Below are 25,891 nucleotides of genomic sequence, written 5' to 3'. Positions count from 1 at the left end.
GTAGCCTCTATACCAGGCTCCAGACGTGGCTGGAAAGAGTAGACCCACCCGAGAAAACATGCATGTCAATGCGAAATGCGCCAGAAGTTGAGAAAAGTTGGTGTCCTCAAACAAAAAATTGTAACAGCCGGACATTCCAACGACCGAATCCAGTATTCAAATTTTCGATAGCGGTGCACTCGAAATGCATTCTAAATATTCTATGGAAGCCCGTGTGATAACCCAAAGTTATCACCCGGTCCGGAATTAACACCCGTATCATTTTGAGGCCCAGGTATGACATAAAGTAAAGTATAGAAACTGATCTAGATTAAAGAGATTAAGCGAGACTCATCATCAAGACTTGGTGCTTTTACATTTTTATTTTCATAATGTACAGGCGACAAATATAGACTCTCTGTTTTCATTTCAACAAAAATATAAATTCTCTGAACATGAATAAACTTGCCCAAACTATTTACATGTACAGTCTGCGCGCTGTAGTAAGTTGTACATACATGTAGTGATGAACAGACCTCAACAACTTTGTCAACCTTGTCTTTTTACTGCACTGTACATTACAACAGTTTAGACACCACAGAGGGTGCTATAATGAAGGGAAGGCAACAATCTCGCATTTTACAAAATGCACAGAACTTGAGAGGAAAAGTACTTACTTTCTCACTTTTAATAGCTGCCAATTTGTAAAAAAAAAAAACAGGGAAAAAAGGGAGATATCTGGACGCCACAACAAGGAATTTTAAAGATTCTGTGCATTTTTGTGTCTAGTAAACACATGCCTAACCTCCACAGCTCTTTTATACCTTTTGACCTTTACACTTTTCTTTTTTAACCTTCTCACTGATGCCTAACCCTGTAACCAATACAATTTTGTGCCCAAAGGGCTACTTCAGCAGGGAGATGGTTAAAGCCTGATACATTTTGGTGAGCTTTGTGCCAAATACAGTATTTCTGGGATAATGATGTTTTAAAGGCGCCACCTAGCCGCTCAACGAAGCACTGCATCAACATAAAGCCAGAGAGACAATCAAATTCCGGGGGTAGTGACATATTGCTGAAACAGTAACATGTGAATAGAACTAACTTAGTTTGTAGATACAGCACTCACCAAAATGTACCAGTTTCCAAAAAGTCAGTATGAACACCATGGCTGTCTCCAGGACCCGTCCCTCCGTCTGGAGATAGAAATTTGTTTGTCGGGACAGACAAAAATTCCACTTCGTCGTTCCAAAAAGTCTGAAGTTCATGACACAGAATTTATGAAAATGTCTTTTGGTCAGCTTGAAATTATCACTTTAACAACAAACACTATCAACATGGGCTCCCAAACATTGGGTGGGATGGAACAAATCTAAATCTGGAGACAGCCCTGATGAACATTATAAAAGAGCTGGGAATATTGTAGCCGTGTTTAGCCAGCTATAATTCTGCAAGAGTTGCCCTCCCTTCAACCTACAACTAAACACAAGGTGAGGGTCTGTGTGCTGATGGGGGATATAGCTGCAACAAATGTTTCACTTGAGAGGCCGCCATCACACACACATTCCCTCACAACAACAACAACAACTACTTCAGCTCTACTGGCCTTCGTGTCCGCCGTCTTTCCTTCCAAAATATACCCTGCATCTTTTAAATTGCACCTGATATGTACTTTTATACTATCAGATATAACATCTAACTAACATAATTCTACCAGGGTACATAGTCCCGCCACCCTGAAAAGATAATATGTCCAAACAGATCTCCAACCTAACGTCCCCAAGTATATCTAAACTGTGCATACCTGGGGGCGTTTCACTTAAGATCTCTCAAATACACTGTTTCAAAGTGGTGGATTTATGTAACCCGGCAGCTTAATGTTAATGGAGGTTAATTCTTGCACAATGATGATCCAAACTCAACCTGATATGTTGAGAAATCATTTTGGTTCAAGTCGAAGGAAAGAATTTCTTTTGGTAAGGACACTGAAAACTGGACTGAGCTGTTCAATGATACAACATTGCCACAAACACCGAAACTGGGCAGTCCATTTTTTACATGTTCCCTTACACCCCTTGGTCCACAGTAAAAATGGATCAGTCCAGTCCTCTAACGCCTATTCCACTTTCAAGTTAAAGATCAGATCAGTTGGGTAACAGAAGGAAAGATGCCTGAGAAATGTTTTTGAAAAACTTGTGGAGTATAAAATGTTGTACGGGGATAGATCATATACTTTGAACCATTATCCAAAAGAAATAAAAAAGTCAAACTGAATGACAATGCTGTGTTGATGAAGGTTAGACATCCAGGTAATGAGAGACCCAATCAAGCAACTGGATAGGTTTTGTTAACGGTCCGACACTTCAGACATCATCCGCTGTCTTTTGTCACTGACTTTTATAATGTTCATGCTGACTCAGTCACTGGCAAAAGACAGTGGATGCTGTTTGAAATGTCTGACCGTTAACAAAACTGATCTAACTGCTTGAGTAGCTTCAAATTCTGTGTTGAGAATAAGAATACGGGATATGTGAAAGGTTGGGAGATTGAAAAACTGTTCTGATCTTGTCAAAAGACTTCTTGAAAATGAAGTAGCCCCTACACACTTATCTCTGGTGCTATCTACATATGCTGCTGGCTGAACTAGTACTGGACGCACTGGAGCTACTGTCTGTCCTCTTCTGTACGTGCACTTTCCGTGGCCTGTTCATTTTGGTGGTCTGTTTGCGGAAGGATTGCAGCATGTCTATGAGAACTCTCCGTTTGAACCGCGCGGCCTCCTGAATCACTTCGTCCAGCAGGGTCAGTCTGAGGGGCAACGGCCCCTCTACCTGCTCCAACAGCGCCAAGATTGCATCGTCATCTGAAAAAAACCCCAGAGGTAACAGTTAGCACTGACATGCTGTAAAAGCTTCAAACAATTGACAAAATATGAATATTATGTTTTTTGGACAACAAAACCGGGTAGTCATCTAGACATCAACATGTATGTGCAAGCAGGTATAAACCTATTGAGACAGGGAACAAAATACAACAAACTGGGTAGTGGGTGAGTGTGAGTGTTTGGAGGGCAAAGACACAGGGCGGGATTGGAAGACTTTGTGAACAAACGATCTCCCAAACACAAAGCAGGCACTCTTCATACCACTGCGCACAGGTCATCTCTACAAGACAAATAAACACAAAAGCACTCACGTCTTCCTGGCCTCCTGAGTTGGAAGAAGATGGAAGTCTTCAGCTTGGCATTTTCTCGCTCCACTTTCTGTAGATCCGCGGGAGACGGCGTTCTCTTCTTCCCGGAATTTCTTCCCTCGTACACGCCAGCATTGTTCCCCGGGTTCTTCGATTGGTTCCCCTTGTCGCCGTTTAGGTGGTTGGTCAGGTCCGTGTTCGGAACGGCGTCCACAGCCATCTTCTCGTTCACAGAACCATCAGAGTTTTCCATATCTACTTCTTTGTCACAAAAGATAGGTTTATTAGAAGCCTTAAACTTTTAAAGTGAAAATTAATCATTATTGCATATCTTTCTTGTAATAATGTAAATATTTTGCTTGTTCAACGCTGACATCTCAAATGCTAAAGTACTGTTCAGACTCAAGCAAAATGGTCCGTACGTTGACCCTTCTAACCACAAAAAAGAAAACTGAAGAGGTGTGAATAGTCTGGCTGATATGGTCTCAAACCTAACATGTACCTGCAATAGCAGTACATGTGCACATTGTCAAGTAAAGCCTGAAAAATTTGATGGTATCATATCTAAGTTTACATGTAACTGCAAGGAATATGACTAAAAAAAAAGTCTGAATGATATGGTCTCATACCTGAGTTTGCTGCTGGTTTTCCTACAGTAGGCGGTGCTGAAGCTGGTCTCTTCTGGCTGTCCTTCTGGTTTGCGTTGTTTGTCGTGGACTGGGGTCTTCTGTAGGGGCCGGGCGACAGGGACCGAGCACGCTTTCCTGGCGGTCCTGCGATAAAATGAGAGGCACTGTTACAGTTTTCTGTTTCATAACTGTTTCATAGCTGAGTAGTGGTTAGTGACTCTACATCTTGACCATGAGGTTGGGAGTTCAAATACCAGCTGTTGTTGCTCACCCGACATGCATGCTAAAGGAAAGGGTCGCAGGTCAGGATGTTCAGTCATGGTCCACTGCTCATTTTTCTTGTTAAAAAGAGCTAGGGGTATTTTCCCGGTACAATGAACCTGGATATACTGTACGTAGAGTCTCTCTTTTCTGTTACAACCAGTGGAAGATTATCAGCTCTTTAGTGAACTAAACTGTAAAACTGAATTAAAATAATTTTCCCTTAAACCATCCTACATATACATGCGGAGGCTAGCCAGCCCTGTGTCAGGGACCCCAGGAGCAGCATATCAAAATACTGGATACTACAAAGTTGGAAGATGACAGCATCCCTTGCCCTACCAGGTGTTGCCTTCTTAATGCCTATGTGTTGCCTTACCTGGTGACCCCGGGGGTGTGTCGATTTGTCGTTTGTTCTTCCCTTGCTGACCCTGGAGCAGGTTATCCACGTCTGCCTCGTCTACCATCATGCTCTGGGGAAGGGAAACAATCACTGTTAGAAAAGACATAGAATCTGATTGTAAATCGGTATGTTAACTCACAGGGAAGACAATCCTGCACAGAAGTCTTAGGGAGTCAACCCTAGCAGAGCCAGTGGGAATGGCCCCTGCAACAATATGTACATTGTAAATGTGTTGTGTAGATTAGGCACATGTTAAGGTGAATAAGTAAAGGTGGGATAATCTTGAAAACGGTAAGCATCACTTACATTTTTGAATTGAGGATCGGTGAAATAAGTATTATTTGTGTTTTATCATGATATATACATTTTGCAAATGTGCAATAAAGTTATTTCAAACAACAAAAAATAGACATAGCGGCAATTGTGATCTAAGAAGCTTTCCTGGAAACAAATTGAATTGTCAATATATTTGTTATGTCATCAAGTTGTTTGAAAAGTGGCTCATGTTCTTGTCTATACATTTTCCATGTTGTAGTACATGTAGATGATGATAGGAAAATTCATAAGTTCAAAGAACACTAAATACAGTTACATATTTGTACATATATGTGGAACCTGGGATCATGCAATTTTCTTGTGAAAAGAGACACCCAGCATTTTGTATGTGAATAGCATACAACAGGGAGTCCAATTTGAAGGGAACAATTTGAGTCAAAGTCTCCAATGTGCTCTACCTTCAATCCATGCATGCAATTTACATGCTGTCCCACTGTCTTGTATGAGGAAAAAAAATCAATGGGTAGTGTGTGTATGGGGAACACATCTGAATGTGTATGTAATTACCAGGGAAACCGGGCATCCACTGAAAATTTAGGTGGTCTAATTTCCTTGTTTCCTTAGTGCAGGGAGTCCATAAGACCCCAGAACCCCTTGCTAGCTAAAAGCCGGGCATACAATGCAGAACATGCATGTGAGCACCTGCATGCATATTGATCATGTTCACTTCTACATGTACCAGGGTTTAATCTAAATCAGGAAAGAGGGGCGCTGCGCACTCTTGTTTCAGCCCAGCGCCCCCTTGTCGAAATCAGATTTTAGCTTAATATCCAGCATACAGCCTTCCCTCAGTAATCAATTCTTCCATAAATACATAGAATTCGCTCCCTCGCCTGTGTGTGCTCCCTCTTGTTCAATTTTTCTAGAAAAAACCCTTGTTCATCAAAGCTTCACATAGATGGATTGACATGTGATGCACAAAGATTCTACCCCTCACCATGTCCTTGGACAGTTTGAAGGGGTTGCCGAATGTGTGCAGTCTGACATACTGTGGCTCCACCTTCCAATACCGTGTCCTAGACACAGTATATAACAACCCAATGGCCATGGGACCTTTACCCTACGTTTTTTACCCACAAAGAGACCAAATCCCTCACCATGTCCTTTGACAGTTTGAAGGTGTTTCGGGTTTTTGAAGGTGTGCAGTCTGATGGGCTGGGGCCCACTGCCCTAGCTACAGCCTCAAAAAGGCTAAGGGACCTTTTTTAGCTTTATTTTTTACCTAACACAGAGATTACAAATGTCTATCCCTTACCATGTCCTTGGAGAGTTTGAAGGGGTTGCCGAAGGTGTGCAGTCTGACGGGCTGCGGCTCCACCTCCCGGAGAGGCTGGGGCTGCTTCTTCAGGTACTCCTGGTAGTTCCCCATCTGCTGCACAGGAATGCTGTGGAGTTGGTCTGGAAGAAAACGGGGAAATAATTTCAGCACATGGTTTTGTAGCATCAATTGCCAAGTGGTTAGTGGTAGTATCCAGTATTAGATTATACTGCTGCAGGGTTCCCTGACGCAGGGGTTGGCAGCAGTCGGCTAGTCCTGACACAGCGCCTCCAAGCGGCTCTGTCCAGCGGGTCCACGTTGGTGAGGCCGCACTCTGTACTAGGTGGTTAGGCCAGCAGAAAGGTGTGATTGAGAGGTAACAGGTTCAATTCCTGAGAGTCCTGGCTACACGTTGTGTCCTTGGAGACGGCACTTACATGTAACACAACTTTCCTCACTCCATCCATGTGTAAAAATGGGTGCTCTAAACAGTGTATCAATGACCAACTGATCCTACAGCCTCAAAAGTGCTATGGGACCTTTCTCACCTAATAGTAATGTAAATGCACCATATGGTGTGAGAAGGACCTTTTTAATTATCAACTTTCACACCTTCATCCATCAACTTGCTGTGTTCCAGACTATGATACATGACATTGTGTAGTTTTAGAAGTGGACAATTTTGGTTTGTTTTTCACCTTCATTGACAAACTTGATATGTTTGTTTTTGTTCCACACTACGATACATGTACATGTAGTTCTGGGAAAAAACACTTTTTATTTCACCTTCATCAACAAACTATTTGAGTCCAACACTACTTTTTTCTAGGAATACACAACATTTCCTAACCTTCGTCGACAAACTACATCATGTAGATGATTCCAACCAATTTTCTAGGAATAAACAACATTTTTAACCTTAATCAACAAACTTGGTGTGCCCCACACAATTCTATGATAGTGCTAGATAAAAACACTTTTTGTCACCATCATCGGCAGATTTGAAGTGTTCTTCTCTATCTTAATTCTAGAAAAAAACAATTTTCCTCACCTTCGTCGACAAACTTGATGTGCGAGGGCGAGGTCTGCATGAGGTTCCTCCTCATCCTCTGCACCTGGTCCAGCAGCCCCACCCGGGGGATGTCAAACGGGTTCCGGTAGCTCTGCGCCCGCAGCTCCCAGTCCGCCACCGCGATGGAGAACCCGGGGAACTCGGTAGAGTCGGTGCGGATGGGTGCCGGGAGCGGGGACTCTCCCGTGATGGACTGGAGAACCTGCTGGAAGTCTGTGCGGAGGGCCGGGGATGCCGGGGTGGACCTGGGGGCAAAGGAGAATACAATTTGCTGTCAAACTTGGTGGAATCCGTGCGGATGGGGGCCGGGAGCGGGGACTCTCCGGTGATGGACTGGAGAACCTGTTGGAAGTCTGTGCGGAGGGCTGGGGATGCCGGGGTGGACCTAGGGGAAAAGGGAATATGGTTAAATTTGCTGCCAAGTCTGACACCGCGATGGAGAACCCGGGGAACTCGGTAGAGTCGGTACGGATGGGCGCCGGGAGTGGAGACTCTCCTGTGATGGACTGGAGCACCTGCTGGAAGTCTGTGCGGAGGGCCGGGGATGCTGGGGTGGACCTAGGTGGAAGAGTAAAGAAATGCTTAACCTTCTCCCGGCTGCCAATACTGGGAAAATAGCTTGCCAAATGGCTACTTCAGATCTAGAGTGCTACTAGTAATGGTTAAAAAAAGCTGGTCATGCCCAAACATAGATAAAACTGGCCCAGGTGTACTGTAATGCAGAACTTGCTGGAAGTCTGTGCGGAGGGACGGGGAGGCCAGGGTGGACCTGACGGCAAAGGTTTAAAAAAAGAACTTAAGAAGCCACATGCTAAAATTGGTCTGGGTGACAGTAGACTAGTAGTACAGTTCTGCATCTAGATCTGTATAGCCTCTCTGTCTGCCCATTTTATAAAAGAACCCAGCACTACTGTGGGGGGAGGGGGGATGCCAGAACACAAACAAAACACACAAGATAAAGTTACCACAGATGTACATGTAGTTGTAATAAGTATCTGGTATTTGATTATACTGCTGCTGGGGTCCCTGACAAAGGGAAGGGCAGCAGTCAGCTACATGTAGGCTTCAAAATCAAACCAGCTGTTTCAAGTACCTATAGATAAAAGCTGCAAAAACATAATGAAACACAATGATACTTCACAAAGTACTTCTACAAGACAAGTGCTTCTATCTTCTTTGAAGGCCATCTCATTTTATAGGCATTAATGTACTTTAAATAGTGGCTCTAAAGTGGATCTCAAATCTCGCTTCAAAAGTCCTCTACTACATTGTACACGTACTTCAAGTGCTACTTGTTACATAAAATAGTGCCAGTTCAACCTGATGACATTTACTTTGTAGTAACTGATACAAACTATGAACTTCAAGGTCCTTATCAAATACAAGAGACTAATCAGAGTAGCTGATACAATATCACTCTTGATAAGGATTCTATTGAGTACCTAATAAAGTTGCCCTGCATTTTGATTGGAAGTACTCGAATACTATCTGTACCATCTAATACAACTACTCAGTATGAAAACGAGGTTAGCAACATTTAAGTTCTTCCCCAAGGGCTAATTGCAACATGAAACTATAAATAGAAAAAGTATACATACAGTGCAAGTCAACAATGGTGACAAGTGGAACAAGTGACTATTCTAACAAAAACTGCCATGGAATACAAACTAAACTTTTTTGGGTTTGACTTCTTTTTTAGAAGCAGTGGAAGACGACGTGTCCAACTTTTTAAAAGGGTTGGCGGAAAAGTGACTCACCTTGGTACAACTCTGATGATGCTGTCTTGTGGAGGTTTCTTCCCTACTGAAGCTATTATTCTGTCACTCTCCAACTTGGCCTGGAAAATGATGAACGGGTAATATATATATATACATTGTACAATAATCACGGAGTATTAAGGTTCTTTGTACACAACCAATAACAATTACCTGACAACATTTTGGTCGTCCTTCTGCTGCCTTCCCCAGGGCAATACTGACTGCACTGGGAAGTAGCTCCAGTCAGTATCGCCCGGAGGATGGCAGCAAAATGATGACTGAAATGTTGAAAGGTAAATGACACCAGCTGTGTACAAAGAACCTTAATACCAAGTGATTTACCATGTATTCAAGGATGTAATAAGAACTCTTTGTAAGGTTTGACACAATGCAGACTACTTTTTTGCCAAAGGAAATCAGTGGAAAAGGGTAGCTAGCTGAGGGGTTATTTTTTGAAGTCGGGGAGGGCAGGTGTTTGTTTGCATTCAATTTGGTAAAAGAAATTATCCCTATTAACATATCATACCTAGTGATGAACAGGCTAGTTGACTTTTGGATAATCCTTTTACAAATGTGTCCTAGTTGTCCATTTGTCCATTGTAGAAATGTGTATATGATACCATTTACAGCGGGTTCATTTTTCCCCATTAAAATCTTAAGTCTGTCACACAAACAGGACCTTCCTACAACTTTACTCCCAGCCACTCCCCAACAAAGGTTGGTGCTGGGCTGGGAGTAGCCTGGAATCCACCCTACTTTAGCTCCAGTTCGCTCCTCTTCTGATCACATCCAAGCAGAATATGACTTTCCCGAATTTGATTTTTTTTAAATTATAGTCAGCTGACGACTTTTAAAGACTAGTAGGCAACATTGCCTACCAACTCCCAACTACAGATGACAAGTTGCTCATGACTGGAAAAGGTTGGGAGGCCACAGTAGGCTATGTGTGACAGAGACAGATATAAGTCTGAAGACTAGAGAAGACCTGACCAGTACCTGTTGCTTCAACTTCTTGAGGTAGGAGATGACGCTGTAGGACAGACACATGTCCAGGTGGTCCGGGATTAACTGGGGAGCTCCCATCCTCCGCAGGGCTGCTTTTAACGGCTGGGAAAATTATACAACATACAGTTAAACTTAAAAAAGCTGCAATGCCAACATCGACTCTGCCAGGTACCCTAAAGACTGCCACATTTCTAAAACACTGCGTTATCAAGGCCTTGTCTTGAACACCTGGATATCTGAAGGTTGCATACCTCAGGGATTACTGAAGCTGCATCAGTAGATCTCGCACACAAAAATTCACAATTTTTGCGCATTGAATCGCTTGGAAGCAACTTTTGTAAAGAATTAAAGGTATTTTCAGCAAGTTAACAAATTTGAGTATCAAACAGCAGGAAGCAACATGAAAAAAATTAGAAAGCAGAAAGGAAATCTATTTTGGAAATATTTGCCAACAATGGCACTTGTATCGAATTCCTACTTTAAATCCTTGAAATCCTTATGACTTTGGTAAACAGAAACAATACTTACACCCATGTAGTAGCTAGGCATGCTCTTCAAATAGTTGTCAAATGCTGTTCTCCACTTTGCATTGGGCTTCAACTTGTGCACCTTAAACAACTCATCTGAAAAAAATATGAAGATATTGATGAACAAAAAGCTTGACTTCAGATGAGGTCTTGCTATAAATGTACACATATTTTGTAAAGATAACAATTTTGAGAATATTTGAAATGTGCTTCCCAATTTTGTGACCTTGGCAAGGGCACTTTACACCTTTATACCTGTTTCCTAACTCAACTCAGGTGAAAATGAGTGCCTAGCTTCAGTTAGGGATGTCTTCTCGAATGGGACCTAAAGCCAATGTTGTGTTTGAGGACAGCCACACTTCAACCACATTCAAGAACCCATCACACTTTTTCATAAGAGTAGATGTCTATCCAAGTATGAGTGGATGTACTGTCCAGTCTAATACAGCTTGTCTATACAAAATGGTGCATGGCATGTAATGCAAACACACACACACACACACACACACAAACCAACACAAAATCAAGCAAACATGCAGGTAAACAAACAACTTACCCAGAAGTGGCAGTAGTACGGGGTAGTTGTATGGCATGATGAAGAGATTGACACATGTCATGCTCATACTGGCCTTCAGGTAGCCGAACGGGTGTCCGATGTCACTGTACCGCCCACTGCTTGGCACAAAGCACTGCACAACACAACAGTTCATGGTAAGAGCTCGAAGGTCATCGAGTCAAAAACATTACACATTGTCATTTTGTCCAAAGTTACATCTCCTGTTGTAAGGATATCTTTTTCTTGAAAGTCTTTTGACACAACAGTTTCATGGTAAGAGCTCAAAAGTCATGATTGAGACAAGTCAAGAACATTACACAATGACTTTGCCTTTTTGGTCATACGTAATCTTTCCCTGGCTAGGGTTAGTGGGGGGTGGTAACTGTTGGACCGGCTGCTAGGAGCGCGATTTACTCAGGCTAGCACACACATGTCAGACTCAAAGGTTCTTTCTCCTGTTGTAAGGTTATATATTGTACATGTATGTTTATATCTTTTTCATCTTTTTTCCTGAAAGTGCTTTAAGTGCTTATGAGGCGTGTACACGTGTACTGTGAGACTGAAACATATGCATTTGCACCAAATACATGTATTATGCCCTTTTCCTGTGATTAAAAATTCCACTGTCAAAAGATCTGTCAAATGATCTTTTTGCTGCCAGGTAAGTGAATTACATGTATAAGTTGATTGTCCAGCAATGACGTCATAGTCAACACAGCAGAGAGTTTTAAAAATGGCACTGATATTGGCATTTAACATACTTTTGAAAGAGCTGTAAAAAAAAATTGTACCCTGTAAATACAAATGTAATCACAAAGACTATTTAGGCCTCTAAAGCAGACTGTAAATGTATTTAAGTTTGTGTGGTTTTTATTTCGCGGTAGGTAGAAAATGGGGTGTTCGATGTGGTTTTAAGTTCCTGTTTGATAGAATAGTAGTACTACAGTCACTCATTGGTGGCCAAAAATGTTTGTGGTGGTTTAAAGTTCGCGCTGAAAGCTCACCGCCAAAACCTGCGAACATAATACCACCGCGAACATTTCTGCATTTACAGTATTTTGTTATTGCGAAATATGACACTTTTGCCTACCTGCCAACATGTAGTGGGGGACTTCCTCTCCAGTATGAACTGTGTAAGCGGCGACGGCTCAAGTTCATACTTGTCAAACGGCAGGTTGTCTATCACCATGGGCTCGCTGTTGGTGCAGGTGAACTTCACCATGGGGTGGGCATTTCTCGGGAGCTGGAGAATAGAGAAAGAAATTCAGTCATTTTTCTTTCACAACCTGGTTCAAATGTCTGAAACAGGAGTCACTGAAATAAGGAAAAAGGAACTGAAATACTTAATACTGTGTGAAAAACAAAATAAAAAGGCTAGGTACATGTACACTATAGTTGTAACGGGCATATACATGTAGAGATATTTGATATCAACTGTTATCCCATTGTTGCAAATTTTATACTGTAAATCATAAAATATTCACAGTGCATTTGTATTTGCAGTTTCTGCAGTGAGCTCTCACTGCATACTGGGTTCAAGAGTGGCAACCAAATGTCAACAGGACAAAAAAACTGGCCCCTGAAAGGTCATGACACTGGGTAGTAACTAAAAAAGGATCCTATCTCTGGAAGAGGAAAAAGGAAGTGGACAGGAAAGATGGGAAGGGCATGTTGTACAATAGAGAGCAGATGTTTATTTTTTTTCTTCATTTTTTCATTTCATCTCCCTACATGTGCATGTAGTATGCACACTACAATATACTGTTACAGTGGTTGTTCATCAAGCTAACTTCTCATTTGACTGGTCATAATGTTTGAATATGTTTCTAGTTTCTTTGAAAATTAAACAAACCTTCGATAGTGATGTATAACAATACACGTACACATTTCTATTCTTAGAAGCAACATTAACATCACATAACTTACCACAGACCAGGGTTGTCTACAGCTTTAGATTTTTTTCGTCCAACTCATTGTTTAAGAGCCCATGTTGTTGATTTTCATTAAATCTGTCATTTCAAGCTTACGAAAATACATTTCATCAATTTCATGTCATGAAGTCCTAATTTTTCTGACGGACTAGATACATTTTTTCCTTCTCAAAAAGCAGATTTCTGTCCCAGGATGGAGGGACAGGTCCTGGAGACAGCTCTTCTCTAGATGATACAGTTATCGAGTCTAAATAGAAGATTAAGGACTTGGCTGACCAGTGTTGGTGCATTGCTGTCTGGCCAGAAAGCCTCCGGGATGGGCCAGTGTCCCAGGGGAATGCCTGTCTTTGGGTTGGGTCGTACATAGATGAGCTTGTGACAACTGTGCCAGGCCGTGTTGGTGGGGAGGGGGGAGGCTGCGTTGGCTCGCAGAACACTCTTGTTATTCTCTTGCAAATCTGTAAATAAAGGATCATCATCATCATCAATGAAAAAAAGGATGCAGAAACATTAAACAAAAAAAACACACTGCTTTACACCAGGAATGGGATAACTGTTAACAGTCAAACCTGTCTAAAGTGACCAATCAAGAAAATGGTCACAGTAGACAGGTTGTCACAATAGACAGGATTCTTAGTGTTTGGGTCAAAAGGAAAATTATCTAAGGGCCACCAAAAGTGGCTTCAATGGTCAGGTGGTCTTTAATACACAAAAGAGGTCATGAAAACAGGTTTGACAATGTCCAAAATGTGTTACTTTTGGCTTCTATATACTCATAATATTATCATCATACATATGTTCACCTTATCATTCACTCTTATGTTCACCCTTGTTACCTTTTTCTACTGTTTGTACCCTTGCAATTACAAAAATGTAGCCTATGAATTTGCAAATACAAGTTACTATTATTAAGTAAAATGTTCCATATTGAAGAGGTGGAAAGTCTCTTACCTTTCTCAGCCTTCAAATGTGTCAAGTCTGCATTGATGATTCCATTCATTGTCCCCTCTGTCTCAGTGTGGTTTGTTCCATTACCTAGTATAAAACATAAGCACAAATGTCAAATTATGAAGGAAAGCATCTTGTTTTTGCTCAGTTTCTTCTTCTTCTTTACCAAATAAATAAGGTCAATGACCTGAACCAGACGGCTGTCACCATGGTTACTGGAGGGGAGGCAGACACCCTGTGGTGATTGATTACATGTAGCAAGTGGCAGGACAGAGCTGGAGGGGCTGGTCACCATGTACATGTTTATAAGTCTTTCTAAATATCATATTGGCCAATAAAAGACATGCTGTCTGACTTATCAATCATTCAACATTGACCTCCTATCACTTTTATCTGTTGAGTGTCTGTGGCAGTGAAGAAAAGAACAAACCAAACAGAACAATTTCTCTTGTCAGTGGACCCAAATATCATTCAAATACCAAATACCAAAGTAAATCAATGTAAACGGATAAGATCTCCCAAAACCCTGACGGTTTAGTGATGTATGATACTATGAGACTTAAGAGAGTTTTTCATGCATGTCTGAAATTACTCGAGTAAGCAAAGCTCTAATCTGGTAAAATCCCTGGGGTTGGCACAACTGTATAGAACACGACAATAAGTGCACTTGGCTTTGTTCCAAATGATTAGAGATGCTATAAAGCTCCTTCAGGCAGGGGAATCAAGATGACAAATCTTTAAGAGATGCTGACGGGATGAGTTCTCCATCAAGATGTCTTAGTGTGCAGCTTTCTTGAGCATGAAAAGGAAGATGGTGATGAAGTGCGAGTTATAACGCGGTTCCTGAAGGAAGTATTGATTCTGACCCCACATAAATTCACACAGAGATTACTGGCAAAGTTTCCCTGCATGGCTGGAACTGTTGATGCGGAGCTAATATCATAGAAATCATTATTCTTGTAGGATGCACCTCAGGCCAGGGCTCAAAACTCTTAGTTTTTAAATCTATTTGTAGGAATAATTGTCAGGAAAACCTAGTCACAATTTTTTAGTTTTGCAATGAACCCAAGTTCAACTTCAAAATGTAAGCGAGTATTACAACAAAACGTCTGACTGTTTCAAAATTTTATCCAGTTGCTTGAGAATCTGTCATTTTGCATAAAGGTTTTAGTACATGTATTTTGTTCTGAGACTTAAAGAATATGCTATACATAACTGTACATTGATGTACCTTTAAGTACCAAACCCTACACAAATGTACACAAGTATCTATGTCTATGTGCGCTGTTGTATCCACAGTCAAACATTACATGTAGGTGCATAACTTTTGTATGCACAAAAGTGCAAATGCACCTGGGCTGTCTCCAGGACCCGTCCCTGCGTCCTGGTCCCAAAATCTGAACTTCATGGCATGAAATTGATGAAAATGTATCTTCGTAAGCTTAAGGTGACGAATTTAACAACAAAAATTCAAAACATTGGCTCCCAAACAATGAGTGGGACAGAAAAAAATTAAAAGCTGGAGACAGCCCTGAAATGCACCTAGTCTTTCCAGCCCTGCCTCAGGTCATTTTTCAATCAGAATCACTGGGTTGTCTATTCCGCAGCTAAATCTAGACTAAAGAAATGATGGGGCTGGCAGGGAACTTGAAACAGACTGCTACAACCAGTTAGCACTGAATGAAAAGCAAACGTAAGGTAATCTCCCATGTTTTCATCCAGGTTTACAAATGACAGAACAGACATGAACACCCTGTATACGAGTACCTGTTATGGGTGGACAGGAAATTGTCTACATGTTACAGGATTATCTTACCGTTACCTTGTCACCAGTGTAGCCTGTCCAGTGAACAATGTATTGACACCGCTATTTTTCTTATTACGCTGGGTGCCATCCTTGTTACTACTATCAGTATCAGCGATAAACAAACCAGGTACTATTTTTGTATGTTTGCCCTTTGTGATAATATATCAACAGTTGCGTATCATGTTATGTAATCTTGACATCATGGGCAGCTGTTATATACAGACGATGTAAAGGTCTCGAAATTCATTTTTGGGAATAGATTCACTGGTGCACCAGTGACCTAACCTTAAAATCTAGGTGTACAAGATTTTTAAAATTGTGATGAAATTCTTAAGCTAACTTCAAAGTAATATAAAAATGGATTTATCAGGCATTTCAAAATGTTTAATGTCAAGAATATGCCATATACAATGGTAGTGCACAATATTTTCTGTACATAACCCTACAGCTATATATACAAATATCTTGGTGCACAGTTGCACCCACCGTCAATAATCAGGGTTAAATATTTTGTCCAAAGGTTTGTTTTTGATTTTCCTGAACATGGATGCAAAGGTGTATGGCAAGAAAGAAAGACAAAAGGGCTAAACGTGTAGGTTTACCGTTGGGATCAGGGTCATGTCCGATCTTCCCAAAGTGCAGCAAGGTTTGCATTTGATGTATGCCATAAAAGTACAGCTTTCCCAAGACAAGTATGCAAAGGTGTATGGAAAAAAAGGAAATGGGATGGGATAAAACTGGCATGTTTGAATGAATAAACAAATTACCGTTGGGATCCGGGTCAGGTCCGATCTTCTCGAAGTGCAGCACCACTCCGCTCTGAACCTTCATCGACAGTGAGTCCAGACACTGGTGCAAGGTCTTCTGGGATGCCACCGTGTAGGAGCGACCTAGGCAACAAAATCATCATCATTCAGGTGTAATTGCATTATTTTTGCCTGGAGTTAGTTCACGCTACTACTCGTCCTACACTTAACAAAATAGCAGTATCTGTATAGCCTGTATAACTGCCCTTCCTCACAACACACCAGCTTGGAATTCTGTATCTGCATAGCCAGTATAACCGCCTTTTGGCTATAGTGCTGTGTACCCAAACCCTTGTTCAGGTTCAGGTCCGGATTCAAGTCTGGAGGTTTAAGTGCCGGTCCGGACTTATAAGTCTGAACCTGAACCCATGGCACATGTGTGCTAGAAATACTTTTTTTTCGGTTACATGTAGAATTGTATGTGGGCATTAATTCTACATGTAATTTGAAAAATATACTGTATATGCAAAATTATATACAGTCAGTGGTAAACATAAAAGCTCAGTAATAAACACATAAAGAACAATGTTTTCGTCTTTTTTATACCACAAATTTCATGATCTATGGAAGTTTTAGATGGTTTAGAACATAAGGGTGAATACAAGCGAGAGATACATGTATGTTTGGCAAGTCCGGACTTGGATCCAGACATTTAGGTTTTCTTGGACTTGAACCTAATCGTTTTAACAAGTCCAGTTCAGGTCCGGGGTTTAGGTACGCAGCACTATTTGGCGTAACACACTGGTCAGCTTCATGCAGTGATCCTGAATCATCTAAAACACCAGTGGTGGAACATATTCTGTGTAGTGACATACCAACAATAATCAATTTCTCCCTGAATGTGCTACAGGTACAGGTACTGAACTTGTTTCACGTGTCAGCCATTTTCATCTAATCTAATGATTATCCAGGTTGAATATTAATGTCATAGTAATGATGTAGTTTACATTATCTCTGTGTCTCTTTTGCTATGGTAAATTTTAGTTTCTTAAAACTGCATTTTGAGGATTGTTCCTTTGCCTTGGAAAAAAAGCAGGAAAAAGTTCTTAGATCTTTTTTACCACCGTTGCTTTTAGTTTTTTTACTCTGAATGCAGACATGACAATAACCAAAGCGCTTAAGATGAAGGCCATTAAAAAACAGACACAAGCGAAGTACAGAACGAGTCTAGAGGAGCAATTAGCATTGGTTAAGGACTACACATCCTTTGTGTTCAAGGCTTTCAAGTGCCGAAGGATTCTCCCATTAGGCTTAATCATGGTCCCGAGTCTCAGCAGAAAACCAATTTAGAATTGTACGGTGGCATAAACAAGGAGGATGGTGGAGAATACTCGGAGACGTCACTTTGACGCACAAGATATGGTTCTTTTTCCACAACAATCAAGGAGGTCACATCTGTGCTGTGTTCTGTCTTCTTTGGAGCCTGATCAGAAGGACAATGTTTTGCGAATCTGATTTTTTTTACAGAGCTGCATTTTGATTTAAAGTTGTTTCGGAAAAGTTTTGATGCAACGGGTGATGGAATGAATCTATGACTGATTTCTGTATTGTCATGAATCATCTAGCTATTTACAATAAGCAAATTTTGTCAAAGTATGATATTTTCTATGATATTAAAGTTAAATGCAAGCTGAAGTGCATGAAAAGACTACAACCAGTACAAGGGACAAAGAAGCCTAGATGAAGAGAGATGTCTTCGTTGCTTTTACAGCTTACTACTGAATAGACTTTGTAGCTACATGTAGTAACGTTAAGTCTCATAATTCCACAGGGCTCAAAGACTGCCTAGTCTACAAATAAAGCCTACAGCCAGGAGTTTGCTACCCCCAGACCCCGGGGAGGACCACCTAAGAGATGGAAAGACCAGATTGTGAAGGACACTGGGTTAAACATTCGGGAAGCAGAGGCTAGGGCAAGGGATAGGACTTCTTGGAGGATCCACCTGGAAAGCAAGGGGCCGGTTTCTGGCCTGTGCACGTAGGCAGTAGGCAAAGACTGCCATGTTTAAAAAACGGTGTCATCGAGGCCTTCTCAAGAATGTCTTGAACACCTGAATATCTTGAGAGTGCACACCTCAGGGATTACTGATCAGGGCTCGAAATTCATCTTTGGGAATAGGTGCACTGGTGCACCCAACTCAAAAAATTGGGTGCACAGAAAGAATTTTGGGTGCACCAGATAAAATAAAGTTGAATGTTCTTCAGAACATAATTACAAAGTTTAACGCTGCTGCCTTTCTTAAGAACTTCAATCTGAAATTCTATAGCTAACTTCAAAATTTCAAACAAATAATACATTAAATAAAGTACAGCAAAAAGTTATCATGCTGTTTTTTATACTTACATTTCAAGAATATTCTGTATACTTGTGTACAATAGTACCTTAACCCTATAGGCTACAAAAATATATAGGTGCACCAGTGCACCCAGAGTCAAAAATTAGGTGCACAGCTCCAATTTTGGGTGCACTGGGTGCAAATGCACCCACTATTTCGAGCCCTGCTGATACTGCATTTAGTAAGTCACTTTAGATTTGTCTTTTTTTTTAAATGCTGCAGCCTTTGGTGCACCTGGTCGATGATTATCAGAGTTAACATTGGTGCATTGGAGCAGGTCTAGAACTACTGTAACACTAATGAGGAGTAGATGTAGAACGCCCACATACTCACAGATGAACAATCTCACTACCATTAACGCAGCACGGGGGATTCAGATGCTGGAAAAATGCCACTGGACAGTATTTCTATCAGCACTCTTGGAGACTAGTTCAAAGGCACAACACTGTCTAGAACATTGTTAGAATGGAATTCCAGTGATTTTAGACAGAAAAAAAAAAAAGGGTCACATTCTACCAAATCATTTTTCAGGCTAGCTACATGTACATTGTATGATTTGTATTCATGCAAATCCAACATGAAAACAAAGAATTTGGCAAGCACAGATACTGCAGTCACCTTCTAGTTCCCAAGTAAAGCCAATATTGCTACACATGGAAATAACCTCCAAATCGACATCCTAAAGTGGCTGTTATATACAACAGGTCTTTGAACTCAAAAGACACTTTTGGCTGGAATGTGGCTGGTGTCCTCTAGATCACTGCAATCTTTAGGGATTGGCTACCGATAGGAGGACGTCACTACTTGTTGTAAGACCTGTCCAATGCGACAAGTGATTTTCAGGTAAAAAATATGGCCATTTTGAGATTATGCAGCCTTTTGGCTATCAACAAAATCAGCCAAACGTTGTTGATAGAGTGATGGCCCCTTTAAAAGCTACAGCTATCTTTCTGTCTACACTGCAATTGTTCAAGACCAGTACCCAACATCAAACATCTTTAGCAGAGATCTATTTTTTGAGGTTTCCATATTCTTTTCCAATTAGAGGCTGCCAATTCCTCCTGGGTTCTTCATGCCTCGCAGTTGGTGAAGCCTCTGAAGCTTTGATCACAACAGAAACCCCTGAAAGTCATTGATCACTCCACTCACCTCCTGTGATCTCGCATAGAACAGAGATGGGTGACTCGTCCATTGGAATGACGCCTTGCGGAGGTTCTTGCACGCGGCACGCCACCCCCGGGATGCGCAGCACCAGCGAGAAAAGCCGCTGGTCCCACCGGAATGGTTCTTTGGTCAGCTCGCCGCCAGGCAGCTGGGAGTTCATCGGGAGGGTTAACTGGTAGGGGAGAGAGGACGACAGTTAACAGATTTGAATTTTACAGTCTTGGGCAATCAATCAATCGTCCGCGGGCATCAGGTGTGGATGTATGGCGGCTGTAGACATCTCTTTCTAGGATGTTCTATTTTCAGCACAGAACCTCCAGTTGGCTCTACTGGTTCGCTCTTTAAGTACATGTCCAAGACTTGGTCCTCACACCTTCCTCTGAGACATCCTCTAAGGTAGCCTGAGTGTCATCCTGTTTCAGTTCCAGGCTCTATTTGGTGAAGGTGAAACAGGATGACACTCAGGTTACCTCTAATGTGCTTCCAGGTTGGGTCTGGCTCTGAGGTGGACCTGGACCTGATCCTCTGGACCTGCATCAGACTTGGACCTGAATTTTCTGTACCGGTACCCACCCCTAGTACAAGCAAAAATCTATTGTCTCACCTCCTCCTGTACCCCACTGCTGCTGGTTAGGTTACTGCCGTCTGTGATGGTCACGACCATGGCAGGCTCCAGGAAAAACGGGTTCCTTCCCTGTACACAAACAAATCAAATACAGAACATGTTGTTAAGTCAGATCACTTTCAAAACAGGAACTGCCGTTCTAAAAAAGGTTCTGCAAATCCTTGTTCAATGTTTTGTACTGACCTGTCCATAGTTGTCGATGCCTGACACAAGCCTGTTCAGGTTGAGCAGGTCGAACGCCTGTTTGAGGGCCTGTCCCATGGTGGTCATGCCTGTAGCCTGAAGGTTCTTCAACTCATTCATGAACGCCACATGGTTCTCCTTCCAACCAGCCTGAACAAAAGCAAATAAAAATCTTTCTCAATCAACTGTGAAAAGTTTCAATTCATTTATTATGATACTCTTTAGTCGTATTACAACTAATCTATGCATGGTTCATCTTACATACAAATATACATAGTAAACATACAGATTGCAAGATTAGAAGGAACATATATATATAAACATAGGCATACATGTGTAACATAAGATATACAGACTGTTAACTCAACTTACAGATAACTGGTGGATAGCCTTTTGAAGTTGTATGGAGCGGTCAATTTGTTTCATTGGGTTGGTAAAACAATTGATAACAAGTTCTTTGTACACAACCGAGCATCTACATTGCTGACAACAGCATTGCCCTGAGGAATGTGACAGACGGTCACTGAAACATAAGCTAGGTAAACAACACTTGGATGTGTACAGAGAACTTTGCTATCCACGTGCACTATTCTCAATCAAGTTTTATTCTCGTCCAGACAGGATGTTAAGCCTTCGGTACCATTTCATTGGTCAGATAATGTCACAGGCAAGACGGGAAAACATGTGATTACAAATACCTTCCTGTCATATAAAACAAATCATCTGCCATTTTTGTGACAGCAATGACTAAATGTCAAGTAAGATGATATTTGCCACAGTTACCTATGCCCTTTTATATTACAAAAATTACCAAAAATCTTCATTCCATCCATTTCACAATCATATATAACCTGCTATATACAAAATGTATAACATGCTTGACATGTAACATGAATACATGTACCACACATATTTCTATTCTGAAGTACATGTATGCCATGATTCAAAGATTCCTTGGGGGCAACTTGCTTTATGTGTAGGGATTTTATCCCACATGTGTTACATGTGTTTGATATGTAAGCTGCAATCTCGAAGATGAAATGTTACAAGGCTGTAAGTAGTGTTCTATCATGATAGTATCATCTCAAAGTCAACAAAAAACAATCAGTAACCACTGCCATTTTCTAATGTAAAACTGATCACGTATAACCCCAGACAATTTAGACTGTTCATCATGGCCGAGACGGTTACCCATAAACATAATATTAATGGTCTGAAAACTCTTTGTGCATGTAACAGCATACATTCATTGACATTCAATAAGGCTTGGGGCAAAATGGTACATGTGGATGCAATGTGCATTTGCACAAGTGCATACTTAGCCTGGGTGCCATCCGATTACTATCGCAGCTCCAAAACTCACTGAAATAAATCTGATTTTGTTCAGGGGAGTGAGTGTAGGAGTCCTGCTAGTAATCTTATGGCACCCAGGCTAGTGTACTAGTTGTAGGGAAAAATTCCAAACGCGAATCATAGAGAAACTTGACATAACAGTGGTTTGCTGATTGGAGTTCTATGAACAAATTGTATTTCTGACTGTTGGCGATTATTATAGCTACAGCCACTACAACAAGGGAAAACTCTAGTGTCTGGTAGATATGTTTCAAGTAATAATAAGGAAAAATTAACACCAACAGATCTTCCCATGACCAGCTTTACCGTAGATCAAATTAATGTGTACAAAAAAAATACAATAACTGGGTCATTCATTATAAGTAGGGAAATGTTCCCTGTAAAAGTGGAAGGTTATTTCATCAAAAAATTATGTTCTTCCAGAAAGCTTTCATTTATAGATAATTTTCAGTAGCAAAGGCTAAACTCAAGAGTTCAAAGAGTGTAACAGATTTGCTCTTGGGCTTGACCTACAACATTGTTTCAGAAGGAAATGGTTGGTATAAGTCCAAGGAATCTGAAGACGAGAATCTTTAGTCCCCCAGATAGTTCAAAAATCTGGGTGGCAGACTGTTTGTACAAGCAAAATCTTTGTTACATCATGTAACACTGATATGGGAGATTCTTTATACACAACCAGGTATTGATCTCACCTGCTAACGTGTCGGTGTCTGTCAGACAACTTCTTCAGAGCTTCTGACTGGAGTACTGCTTCTTACATAGCCGATGTAGGTGGCGCTTTTGCGGTGAGAACACTGTCCCAAATACATCGGCTACTTATAGCGGTGAGAAGCAGTACTCCAGTTAGAAGCTCTGAAGAAGGTGTCTGATAGACATCGAAACGTTAGCAGGTGAGATCAATACCTGGTTGTGTATAAAGAATCTCCCATATCCTATTTTCTATCAACCTGATGAAATTATTTTCGGAAATCATGTAACACTGTTTCCAACCTCACTGGTCAGCAGTTCATCAGAATAAGAGTCTTTGGCAATTTGTATACCATCTGCCACTAATTGATTTAGAATTTTTTTTCTGTTGCAGTTTATGAATTGAAGTTAACCTTTTAAATTTTTATGGTTTTTCAGTCCAAAAAGTTTATACTAACCCACTCTATGAATAAATGTTACATTCCTGAATTAAGTTGAAATACTGATATGTAGAAGTTAGCTTTTTTTTATTGATGTTAAATGAAAACGATGTATAAATCATAGATCTAGAGTGGGCTAGTATAAAATTTTTGGACTGAAAAATCATACAACTTTAAAAGTTTAACTTAAATTCATAAACTGCATAGGAAAAGAAATCTCTAAATCAATTAGTGGTAGATGATATACAAATTGCCAAAAAAAATCATAAATTCCCTGAATGCTATTGGATTGTTAGGTTATTATCATTTAATCCGTGAAAGTAACTTTACAATACAGACAAAAGACATTTAGAAAGGATTTGCATGCAAAATGAGCGACTGTTACAACAATAACAACCTGTTTTATTTCTACATATTCTTAAATACAATGTAACTTTATAATGTAGTATCATATGATCTATGTTAACAGTGGAATCTGATTAATATTTGAGATTTCTTAAGATTTCATGAAAGTTATTTGAATAATTTATGCAAACTTTCTCATGTGACATGCAAATATTAGACCCAGAATGCACTGCAAAGGAGAAGGAATCAAGATGTCGTCGGTGCGGGACGGTCTGTGTTTGAAGAGCTCCACATTTCCCCGTCGATTCTGCCGTCGGCTCCCGCCTGGAAACCCCGTTAGGAGGAGATCTTGCGACTTTGCTGTCTGCGGGACCCTTCTGTGGGGGAAACTGGGCGGAGAAACCTTCGAGAATCGGTAACAAAACTCAAAAGAAACTCACCTTTATGGCGGCCGGAGGGTCTTCAAATGACACCAGCATGTATCGGTCAGCCCTCGAGCCAGGGTCCCTCTGGCGCAACTGCAACATAAGTGACAATCGAATCTTACTGTCGAATGAACCTATGGTGGAATAAAAATCAGAAATACGACCAATCACGTCCGTGTTTACCTTGAGAAAGGTCTCCACTGCGCCCTTTGCAACGTCCAGCAGTGTCGTGCCCATGTACGTTCGTTGATTCATTGACGCTGAGGTGTCTATAACGAAGAGTATGATCGGCATGATTATCAGAGAGTAGGGGGGAGGCCCTAGGGCCCCGATCTACCGCGCCTGTGACTCAGAAATCCACCCTGTTTGCGAGGGGTACGGTACAGACCCCTCCTGCTCAAGATGGCTGGCGCCTCTGGCAGGCTGGTTGCTGTTCCTGCTCGAGCACAACACGCCACGACGGGTCGTCACGTGATCCTCCCGCCATCACAGCCCTCATTGGTTAGATCACCGCTACCGTAAAATCACTAACTGACACTGTACACCACAAAATTGACCAAATTACGCCAACTCCTCAATAATATCTCCACCTCAAGCACTCACAGCAGCAAGTTAATCTTAAGGTCAACCATACCTAACGTTCTGACAAAATAGAGCGAAATGCGTACCAGTTTTGGTGCATCATATTGTGTATGATATATTCAATATTGTACGGTAGAAATTTGCATACAGACCATAATATGCGAGAGTATAAGAACCTTTGTGCCACCATTGTCGTCCTCTTTCGCCGTTCTATGTTCAGCGGTGCAAACGTCTTACAGTCTTTGTAGACGGCTTTGTGATAATAACTATGACTTTTACACAGTTTTACGTATATAACAGCATGACTCATAGGTAGTTATCCTTACAAACCTACTGACATTAGAAATCTTGCCCGATTGCTTGACTTTGTGACAACAAGGACACAACTCGATTCATGAATCTGTGAGGAAGTCAATGGGTGTAACCAACCCACTACTTAGCATTTGTTTACAGAGGGTATGTTGCATGCTGATTTACCGGGCTACTGAACACTTGCCAAGGGGCGAGTCTGTCTCTGCGACTGTTGACGCACATACCAAGGGCATTATTGTATTATTTCATAGGTTGGGGTACCGCAAGGGTGTTTGATACAGGGCAGTGGTAGACCAATAATACACAAAGGATAAGTGATTATGAGAAATGGGTGCACACGTCACAGTAATCTTTAATGACATAATATATAATGCCCTCGGTCACTTACAAACTGCCTGGACAAAGCTCTAATGTTTATCGGATAGGAAAACAAGACATATTTCGGCCCAACCACAGGTAGCTAGATTTGTAGCCACCAAAAGATTTCCAAGTGATGAATAATGGATTTGTCAGCAAACTCGGAGATGCTGTCAGTCATAATCTTAGATCATCTTAGGCTTTCAACAGCAACATACATGCAGGTAATGACATAAATATCACAAGGGAGGATATGTTATGTAAATCTTCATACAATAAAATTACCACCATTTAACAAATAGAAAGATTAATTAATTGGCAGTATAAAATGATTTACAACATTTTTAAGCAGCAACATACCTGAAACCATATTGACGGCATTTCTATCACACGGCAGGATATGTGTAAATTCTTCATACAATAAACTCACCAATAAAAGGCTTGATTAATTGGGAGTTTAACATATTTTACAACTTTCGAAGCAGACAAAACTAATGAGGTCCCTCCTCCATCTGCTTGACAAAACCTTGCCTCATAAAAACTTGATTGGCAGGTTTGGGATAATGACCCCCTGTAATAAAATGCATGAATGAGGATGAAATAGGGGTGACAAAAA

General features: G+C 41.0%; 1 protein-coding gene across 2 annotated transcripts; it reads right to left on the bottom strand.

Moving 5' to 3' along the window:
• Positions 1–343: 343 nt before the first annotated feature.
• On the bottom strand, positions 344–24,510 carry LOC136422592 (integrator complex subunit 6-B-like). Of its 2 annotated transcripts, none has more exons than XM_066410397.1 (19): positions 24,208–24,510; positions 24,040–24,117; positions 20,775–20,924; positions 20,571–20,660; positions 19,952–20,138; positions 16,429–16,551; positions 13,858–13,941; positions 13,183–13,364; positions 12,066–12,218; positions 10,976–11,108; positions 10,421–10,515; positions 9,884–9,994; positions 8,888–8,967; positions 7,110–7,375; positions 6,056–6,198; positions 4,441–4,534; positions 3,801–3,944; positions 3,175–3,429; positions 344–2,842 (listed from the first exon to the last, which is right to left on the bottom strand). In XM_066410397.1, the coding sequence occupies exons 1-19, from the start codon at positions 24,316–24,318 to the stop codon at positions 2,598–2,600; spliced, it is 2,724 nt and encodes a 907-aa protein (XP_066266494.1). In that variant the 5' UTR covers positions 24,319–24,510; the 3' UTR covers positions 344–2,597. The 2 variants fall into 2 exon arrangements, with proteins under 2 accessions (XP_066266494.1, XP_066266493.1); XM_066410396.1 differs by having other exon boundaries at positions 3,175–3,432; positions 24,208–24,509.
• Between the last annotated feature and the right edge of the window lie 1,381 nt (positions 24,511–25,891).

Source organism: Branchiostoma lanceolatum, chromosome 17, assembly GCF_035083965.1.
Source record: "Branchiostoma lanceolatum isolate klBraLanc5 chromosome 17, klBraLanc5.hap2, whole genome shotgun sequence".
Lineage (NCBI taxonomy): Eukaryota > Metazoa > Chordata > Leptocardii > Amphioxiformes > Branchiostomatidae > Branchiostoma > Branchiostoma lanceolatum.
The sequence above is the reverse complement of the archived record's forward strand: the minus strand, read 5'-3'. Positions and strand labels throughout refer to the sequence as shown.